General features: G+C 34.3%; 1 protein-coding gene across 1 annotated transcript; it reads right to left on the bottom strand.

The window, feature by feature from the left end:
• On the bottom strand, positions 1 to 9,552 carry LOC141717510 (pleiotropic drug resistance protein 1-like). Its single transcript, XM_074519625.1, has 24 exons — positions 9,004 to 9,552; positions 8,803 to 8,923; positions 7,136 to 7,224; positions 6,811 to 6,895; positions 6,555 to 6,714; positions 6,394 to 6,470; positions 5,956 to 6,009; positions 5,781 to 5,871; positions 5,385 to 5,686; positions 4,993 to 5,274; positions 4,587 to 4,903; positions 4,326 to 4,486; positions 4,149 to 4,252; positions 3,912 to 4,068; positions 3,764 to 3,835; positions 3,542 to 3,648; positions 3,101 to 3,433; positions 2,534 to 2,824; positions 2,365 to 2,448; positions 2,144 to 2,277; positions 1,444 to 1,671; positions 1,189 to 1,360; positions 847 to 1,101; positions 1 to 576 (listed from the first exon to the last, which is right to left on the bottom strand). The coding sequence occupies exons 1-24, from the start codon at positions 9,369 to 9,371 to the stop codon at positions 313 to 315; spliced, it is 4,308 nt and encodes a 1,435-aa protein (XP_074375726.1). The 5' UTR covers positions 9,372 to 9,552; the 3' UTR covers positions 1 to 312.
• Positions 9,553 to 10,018: the final 466 nt, after the last annotated feature.

Below are 10,018 nucleotides of genomic sequence, written 5' to 3'. Positions count from 1 at the left end.
TTGCAACAGAACCAACATAGTTTATAGTATTAGTACAGAACCACACTGCCATTTAGCAAAAATTAGGATGACAGGTAAAAGAGACCTGGTGGTATATATATTATCCAGCTCAATATCATCAAATGAATAATATGATGAGCCTGGTCAAGCTTAAATTTACAAAATATTTGATTCTCGAAACATACAAATCCACACAATGATGATGACAACTTAACCTCTGGCAAGTAATTCAGGGAACTTGAGGTAGCATATCCATATCCACTACTACATTTCCAACATTTTCTGGTACAGATTCAAAGCATATGAAAGAGATTACCGCTTCTGGAAGTTGAATGTCTTGATAGAATAAGCAAAAACTAATGCAAAGGAAACTGCGATGGTGACAACGGCTAATGCAGCTACCCAGACATGATCATGTTTAAATCCGAAATAATCGTCTATAAAGTCCTTGACTGTTTTCTGCACATCTTCAATGTACTTGTCATCAATGTCTCCATATTGGGACGCAATCAAACCGTAAAGAGTCCAAGCAACCGGACACACCCAAGAAAACCATTTCCACCAATCAGGCATTGCCTATGTCATTAGCAAATACAAATTACAGTTAAACCTCGATGAAGTAATAATTGATAAAGTAATAACCTCGCTAAAATAATATTTTTCTCTGGTCCCAACAATAATAGACACAGTGTATTTTAACTCCCGGTATAGTAATAAACTCCCTAAAGTAATATTTTTTTTCTTGGTCCCAACCCTATTACTTTAAAGAGTTTTAACTGTAAATGAATTTACAATTCACTTGTTATCTACTTTTTGATGGAAAAGGAGGTTGGTTGTAGAACTTACGGGTCGTGGCATGATAAATCCCGAAAAGAGATTCCAGATGCCGTAAAATGCTGCAGCAACAACAGCAGCAATGTCGGCATTGGGAGTCACAGCCACAGTCATCATGCCGAAGTAGACAAAGTATAACAACGTGAAGAATGTGAAGAATAAATACCAACCAAATTTAACAAATGTCCAATCAAACCCAATCATTGCATAGACTATGAGACAATATAGTAGACTTTGGGAAAGAACATAAGGTATTTCTACCAAAACCTGCAATCCGAGAAAAAACTCTGAAATGAATAAAAAATATAAAGAGGTTACGTCTGCTTATAAAGTCTGTTTCGACAACCAATTTACCTGTGCAAACGCATATGCCACAGCTGAATACATTCCAGCTGCTCTTTCTCTATAATATACTGTCCGTTCAACATCCACTACTGGCTGTGCAGATGCTGCATTTTGAATACCGAGAAAGAGGCAAGCAGTGTCCATAGAACCCATTGCATTTAAAAGATCAATCTGACTATTCCTGCAATATATTTGCATTATACAATATCAGATAGAAACACACTACACAAGCTCAAGACGGAGTAATTTCTGTCTGTAACTTACACTTTCTGACCAAGATCCCAGAACATTGATCCAAGGCCCAATCCTGCAGCAGTAGCAAAAAGAAGTCTCACAGCGGTATATGATGTGTTTCGCCAGTATGAGCATCTTTGTTTCCATAAGCAAGCCAGCAATTGGTTGATAAACGTTTGAGAATATTGGGTAGGAAAATAGAGCTCCTTTGCGCCAGGGGCAGGAATACTTAGCTCTGCAATGAGGGCCTTGTTTCTCCTGTACAAAACCATGCATTTATTATATTAGAAAGAAATTAGTAAAGTCCCTAAGCAGTGTTCCCAATACTCACATTTACTCATATTCTAAAGCTATATTTGCAAACCAGAGTGCAGTTTCCCGCATTGGATCATTTCTAAACTGTTAGAAAAGTCTACCGACGGCTCAGATTATATATATGTGTATACATAGGTAACTAGTCAGGAGCCACCAGCCAACAAATTTGAGTCATCGGCATTTTTTATAATTGCCTGAAACTGCCTTTTGGTTTGAAAATTTAGCTTAGAAATGTGAGCGAAGGGAATTGGTGCCTTAACCTCAATTGAACAACTCCGACCACCTATCAACTCCAGTAATTCATTTATATTGGCAAGTTTTTAAGTGAAAATATTACATTTTAATGACTAACTATGAATATTTTTGTAAAGTAAATAATAATAATAAATATATAAATGTTACTATTAGAGCCTACCTGAAAAGATCTGAATTTCTGTATGTTTCAGTGAAATCGATTCCCAAGGCCATCTCCTGTGCTGGACTAGTAACTTCCAACATCCAAGTAGCGGGATTATATCCATCTTTTATCTTACTTATTCCATCAATATCCTGTACAAGAAAGACCATGCTCTATGAGACACTTGAACATTAAGAGTAAGCATACCTATATCTTGTATTTTGTGTTCATACAATCACCTCAAAGTATTTGATCAGTTCGCAAGAATGTCTTCCCACTGGTCCCACATAAATCTCTTGCCCTCCGCGTTTCAGAAGAAAAAGCTGTAACCGGTGATTATACAGTTTAAACATTTAGAAAGAATATAAAAAAAATTACTAGTCCTAATTTCTGCAAGTAATGTTTCACCTCATCAAATGCTTCAAATATGTCGATACTAGGTTGATGGATGGTGCAAACAACTGTTCTTCCAGTGTCTACAGTATTCCTCACAGTTCTCATCACTATAGCAGCAGCTCTAGCATCTAACCCTGAAGTTGGCTCATCCATGAATATAATTGAAGGATTTGCCACCAGCTCAACTGCAATGGTAAGCCGCTTACGTTGTTCAATTGACAGACCATTTACTCCTGGCAACCCAACAAGAGCATTCCTTATGTTGTCCACTTCTACAAGTTCGAGAACTTCATCAACAAAATTCTGCAAAACAGCACATTATATGTTTAAATTCTTCACTTTCTCCAATATAATTCTATCATACCATGCCATGATGATAACCTCTAAGACTCAGTAACATAGCATGAAAACCCTAGATGGTGGGTAGTGACAGAAGTTGTTAACAAGGGTTTCCTCATATGCACTCTGTCTAGTACTTGACCGACATCAATATATCTTTGTTAAGAAAATTAAAAAGGACTTCCTCCTTTCTGCAGGTTTGAGAACAAAAATGGCATATGATGATTTATATCTGCTAACCTTTCTGGTATGAGAATCAATTTCTGTTGGCAACCGCAGCCAGGCCGAGTAGAGCAATGACTCATACAGAGTAACATGAGGTGAGTGGATATCATTTTGCTCACAATAGCCAGAAATTCGAGCAAATGTTTCTTGCTTCTTTGGAAACCCAGAAATTGTAATGTTTCCCTCAATATACCCACCAGTTTTACGGCCAGCCAGTACGTCCATCAAAGTTGTTTTACCAGCACCACTAACTCCCATTAGTGCTGTGAGAACACCTGGCCTGAAAGCTCCAGTCACCCCTTTCAGAAGCAACAACTTATCTTCGCCAACCCCTTGCTCTTTCATTTCCTTCAATAAGTCATATTGTTACCAATCAGGCTCATAAATCTTCTACTTAAAAGAATCACATATTCTAGACAATTTCAACCACAATTCCAAAGTTAAATATTTCAATACCTGTGGCATATCAACAGAATATTTGATATCATCAAACGTAATGGAATACGGCTCAAATGGAAGAACCATTCCCTTTTTCTTGGACTGAGTGGTCTCAACATTAATTTCTGTGATATAAATTTTTTACATAAACATTTAAATTGTACATTTAGTAATGTCACAAATATATTGATGAAACCGACAAAAATCCCACTTGAAATTTGCCACTTAGAATAGATCTACCTCTAGTTATCAGTTCTGTGGCTTCACTAGTAGCATTTGTCTCCGGAATATTAGGCTGAGGTTTTCCCAAAGCTGCAGAAGTAAGAAGTAAGTACAGGGCCTTTCAACATAATAAATAACGCTGAAAATTATAGGAATAAATACTAACGGTCAAGATAGGAAAGTGCTACTGTCGTGAGGAAGTTGAATAGTAATGTAAATCCAATTAAAGCCCCTGCTCCAATCCAGTACCAATATGAATATGGGAAGAACCCTCGAGACTTTAAAACTGCAACTCCTAGTGTCTCAGTATTGTTCGGAGTTAACTTCAGTATGAAAAATGATATCAGAAGTCAGATAAAATAATGATAACAACTAAAACACATAGTATCAAGTTAATACTAACCTTGTTCCAGTCATGCCCGAGAAATTCATTCGCAGTAATCGCGTTCATCGCGTACATAATTGGTGATGAGTAGTAACCCCATATCCACATCTTAGCCACATCATCTGTTGCATCATACAGCATAAGCATTTAATCTATGATAATAACAACTTTAGTCATTCAAATTAATTATTCTACCTCGTGCTAGGACAAATCCACATAATGCAAAAAGGACAAGTACTGCAAATCCCCCGTAATTCATTGCAAGAATCATGTTCCTTCCCAAAGATGCTATAACCCGAAATAATCCTGATGCCATCTGATTGACTAGAACGTATAATATGTATTGTTTAATAAATCTGCAAATAGATAAGATGACTTTTAGCATCACGTGCAGAAGGAATGATTGAGAGAAGTCTCATAAAAATAACAAGCAAGTAACTTCCTTATAAGGATTACCTTCCGACATTAGGATCAAATCCGATCACATAGTATGTGAGGATTGTCCAAACTGCAGCCTCCAAAAATGAAATCGGGATTCTAACAATCCACACTGGAATAGCATATGACCATGTTGGATAAAAAAGAAGGTCTCTTTGCTTGTAGAAGACAGGAAGCTTTGCTATTGTCATGGCAAGCTCCGCCATTCCATTGAACATTAGCATAACCACGCCAAAAAATAAAGCACCCATGTATAGGGTTCCGTCCGTCATTGTATCTTTGTTCAGTTCACTTCTTAAGAACAGTGTCATCAAAATAATTGCTACTGTAGTAATCTAGATGAAGATCAAAGGAAGCATAAAGAAGAATTACAAAATACAAGACCCCAAGAGTAGGTACTTCGGAAAGGATAGAGAACACTTACTTGGAATATTTTGAATACGTACACAAATGAGTTCCTCTTTATCAGCAAAATTTCTCTATCAACCTGTGCTTTAATAAGCTCCCTCTTGCTGATTCCATACTTGTCAGTTGTCAAAGCAGCAGGGTGACTTTTGCTTCTGTCATATGGTTTTGCAAGTTCATCTCTTAGTTTGAGTCCAACATGAAATGACTGATAAGCCTCATAGAATTCTTTGGCTGTAATAAATCTGTAAGGCTCATTTCTGTGTGACCAGTACTGCTTCTGATCTTTCTTTGATGTTACCTGTATATTTTACAAAACTTCCTCTCAAAATATATCATGCTTATCTTTATATAATTATTTTACATAAGACTTTAACAAGTGGCAGAAGGTTGTGAGCACTGATCTCTTACTTCTTGCAAGAAGTCTGCCACACCTTTTCTCTCTGGGCACTTGAAACCCATACTCTCAAAAAACTCAAGCACATTTTCACGCGGGCCTTGATACACAATATATCCATCAGATAGGAGAATTATATCATCAAATAAATCATACGCTTCAGGGGCTGGTTGGAGGAGAGATATAAGAGCAGTTCCTTGGAGAATGTGGACACTATGCCGGAGCGACTTAACAATTTGATAGGTTGTGGAACTATCCAAGCCTGTGGATATTTCATCCATGAAAAGGGCCCTAGCTGGTCCAACTAACATCTCGCCTGTAATAAGATCAGAATTTATGTTAATATCGCACATATATTCAAGAGAGAAATGATATATAACTTATTACCAGAAGAGCTACAAGGTATTAACCTGTTGTAACACGCTTTCTTTGTCCTCCAGATATACCCCTGATCATTTGATCTCCTACCATAGTATCTGCACAAATATCAAGTCCTAAAACCTGCAAGCAAGAGGAGCGTACAATTATTCATTTTTAGTTACTAACTATGAGGGGGTGCCAATGCTTTTTTGTTAGTTATAATACCTTCAAAACATATTCAGTCACCACATTGGTCTCTTGGCCTTTTGTTGCAACAGCCTAAAGGAAACAACAACAAAATTTGATTATGACAGAATGGATTTTCTACAATAGTGATACAAAGATAAAATATAAGCACATCCAGATTTATAATTGTAGAAGGAAAACATCATATAATCCCGAAGTAGTTAGAATAAAACTTTAAACACCAATAAGATCACAGATTTCTGTTTGAACCAAATTTGCATAGTTGAAATTGGGCATCAGACACCTCTTATACATTGGCAATTTGTTTTAAATTTTCAAATTTCTATAGATGGCAGAGGTCAATGATCATCTTTGTACATTTCATCGTTGCCTTAAAAGAGGCTCGCTTCACAGTTTATATAAATTTTAACAACTCGTCATCTAAAACATTTTTACATCACATATCTATGTCATTACCTTCATAAAGATATCAAGATCAGGATCAGGCTTAATATTTGCATCCTTCTCTCTTCTTGCCAGCTCGGCCAACATTTCTGCGTAAAAATCAAATAACAATGTATAATTTTGAGCAATATAACCTACAAGCAAATCCATAGTCCATATGTATGTCAACTAACCATAGCGCGATCCAACTCCCTGACATCTAGCAGAAAATTCCAAGGTTTCTCTCACAGTCATTTCTCCGATATGAAGATCGTACTGACTAATATAAGCAGCCGTTCTTTGAGGCACAAACTCATTCATTGTATGGCCATTGTATGTCACCCTTCCAGAAACCTAGTAATATACATAATTTAAAATTTAATCCATCACATTGAACATCTATTAAGATACTAAATAATGTTGAATAAGTAAAATTAAACAATGTACTACCTCAAGTGCAGGATCAAGCTTCCCAGCCAAAGCTAGCAATAATGTAGTCTTGCCTGAACTTGGAGGACCTAAAAGCAGTGTCATCCTACAAGTAGCATCACATGCGATCAGGGGAGGATCTAGTACGGAAAACTGGAGCAATCATGCAATCATTTGCCCCAACAAATACTTTTCATTATTTAAAAATTTGAAAAACTACAAAAGTAACTTTATGAAAATTGAATTATAAAATAAGAGGGTGTCTCCCAGAATTTATTAAGATTAAAAATTCTCAAAATCTAAAAAATCTCGAAAATAAGTTAAAAAAAACAGTATGAAGTTTAACCTGCAAGGCTTGATGACGCCGCTAACATCTTCAAGAATAGTTAGCTGTTTCCTTCTGTTTGGTAGTAATTGAAGAGTTTCCAACACCGCCTAATATTCAAAAAATGAATCTTAAATTATATTTTGAAAAATTTATGGATGAACACATTTAGAGTTTGGGAGCATCTAATCAAATATACTACTTCATGATTAGCGCAAAATAAAAAGTTTAACCAAATTTTTGATTCGAAATATTTTAAGACACTTTATCAGAATTTATATTATCATATTCTAACAACGGCTTCTGAATAAAGTTTTACAGATTTCGGAAATTGGAACTATTCGGGTGAGGTATCAATTTACGATTTATCGGACGATTTTTAAAAAATCGGATGATTAATCGGCGATTTATCGGAAATCGGTCAAATCAGACAAATATTTTTGACCAATTTATCGACGATTTTTGAAAAATCGACCGATATCTGTAACTGAGCTTCTGATCAAATAAATTCCTTCATAATTAGAAAAAAAAATAAAAAGTTTAATTAAATGTTTTTAAGTAACCAACAACAACAAATATAATATTATAGCTTTATTTTTTCATGCTAATATAAAATTAACAAATAATTGAGTTAATTTTTGGCTCATCTAAAGTTCTAAAAATATCAGGATAAAGCTAAAATAAGATCTTATGAATCTAAAAATGTCTAGAATCAGTTTGTAAAATCCAAAAATAAGTAACTTATAACTTTAATTGAATAAAAAATGAATAGGTGTCTAATAAGTGATAACTAGATAAATACTTCTAAGTGATTTTAATAAAATGATCTTAATTCGTGAATTTTAAATTAAATTAATATTTAAAAATATATATTTTAAAGCTAAAATTTATAAAAATTAAAAATTAAAATAAATTAAGAAAAAATACGTACTTATTAACATTATAATTTAGCTTAATTGTAAATTTAACTAATAAATAAATTGAATCGCAAATATAAATAAGTTAATAAGTTATTTTTTTATCTACCTAAACTCACGCAATAGCCTGCAAACCTAAACGAATTTAAGTGAGACGCTGTTATTGCAGGCTTATAAATCATTAATTTTGGTTGAAATGATCTTACGAGCAGGGGTGTCAAAAAAATTCGAAAAATCTGATATTCGTCCCAAAAATTCGCATCCGTATCCGAGAAAAAACGGATATTATAATCCGTATCCGAGAAAAATCATATATTATCTGTATCCGAATTCGGGATATTCGAATCCGAAACTAAATACATATATGATATTTAATTTACATAAATAGAAAATTACATATAATTTAAAATTTATTTTTTTAGTTTATAGTGATTGTAAATGTATTAAATAATACGTTTATACAAATTTTATGTAATTGTACACTTACTTTATACATGTATAAATATATTATGTGTATTTAATAGTAGAAAATGTCCTATAATTATCGTTAAAACGGTAGGGGCAACAATTTTTTTTTAAAAAATCCAATATTTATCCGAAATATCCGCATTAGTATCTGAGAAAAAACGGATATTATCCGTATCCGAAATAAAACGGATATTATCCGTATTCGAATCCGATAATTACGGATGCGGACATATCCGTATCCGAATTATTTGTTTGAAAGCCCTACTTAGGAGTAGGGGTCTTATGCTATTATTCTGAACATACCTCGGCAGCACTGATGTTGAAATTTATCAAAGAAGGCAAAGCTCTGCTCCCTACATAAGCTTCCGTCCCCACTTTCAAATTCTCAAATTTAACTTCAATTTGGGGCAGATCAATTCCAACTCTGCATGTTCATTCCAATTTTACAAAAGAGTAAAAAAAATAAAAAATAATAAATAAATAAATTAGGGTTACCAAATATACCTATCAACTCTTTCTCTCAGCTTTGTCAACAACTTCTCATTATCTTCATCAACAACATTAAGAAGCCTGTCCAATATTTTCTTTCTCTCAGTGTATCCAAGATCATAAACATCAACTTCACTTGCTCCCACACCTTGTGATCCGAAAAGCAGGCCTTTTCGGAGTCTGTCAAAAGTTGGCAACTTCTCTAGTGAAGCCCATTTCAGGGCTTCCTCGTCGTCTTCAACTCGGCTCGATTTTGCAAATACATCTCTGCCACTGTTTCTCCATACTGCTGAACTGTTTGCTCTGAGACTCCCTAGTCCTTCTCTTCTACTTCTGCTGTTTCTTATGCTGTTGCTCAAATTGTATAGATTGCTCCCATCCATTTTTCTTAAGTTCTTGTTAATATTTCAACCATGCATGCAGCAGAAGGACATATAAAATGTTAACTAACATGTGTTATATATTTTACCTAGCTAGCTTCCAGAAGGACCAGATTATTAGTTTGTGGCTTGTATGAAAATGAGGCTGCAGTTGGTTCTTATCAATTCTATATCACATTTAGTAAAGTTTTGAGAATTTTTTTGATATACTCAAAATTCAAAGTTGATTTTTCTTGGTATTCTAGACGGTTTAGAACCAATTTTTCTTTTTTCCTGAATTATTGTGAGCTGAATAAGCCCACATTTTCAGAAATCAACAGCTAATTTGATGTCTTTAGAAAGTTGAATCCAATTATTCATTTTCCCTAGACCTACCACTCAAAGAACTGTCGTATTATTAGTCACCACCATTGGCAACTTGATCATGCATCTTACCACTATTGGTTTTCGGATTTTCTAATATGTGTTAATAAAAATAAATAGTCACCTGATAAAAATTAGGTAAAAGTAAGTGACTAATATGGGCATGTTTGTTATCGGCTTATAAGTAACAGAAATGTTTCTCGACGAAATTTATAAGTTAGAATTTATAATTTATAAGTTCCTAAGTTAAATGTTAGTAAATATGTATTTGTTCTAAATCTATTTTG

Source organism: Apium graveolens, chromosome 4 (assembly GCF_009905375.1).
Source record: "Apium graveolens cultivar Ventura chromosome 4, ASM990537v1, whole genome shotgun sequence".
Taxonomy (NCBI): Eukaryota; Viridiplantae; Streptophyta; class Magnoliopsida; order Apiales; family Apiaceae; genus Apium; species Apium graveolens.
Note: the sequence above shows the minus strand (reverse complement) of the source record. Positions and strands in the feature narration are given on the sequence as shown.

What these genes read in the sequence shown, in the direction of transcription:
- LOC141717510 (XM_074519625.1), bottom strand. Translation starts at nt 9,371, where the DNA reads ATGGATGGGAGCAATCTATACAATTTGAGCAACAGCATAAGAAACAGC. An exon ending in GGCGTCATCAAGCCTTGCAG is followed by an intron (nt 6,896 to 7,135) that starts GTTAAACTTCAT and finishes TGCTACTTGTAG; the next exon opens with GATGACACTGCTTTTAGGTC. An exon ending in TGGGATCTTGGTCAGAAAGT is followed by an intron (nt 1,361 to 1,443) that starts GTAAGTTACAGA and finishes AATATATTGCAG; the next exon opens with GAATAGTCAGATTGATCTTT.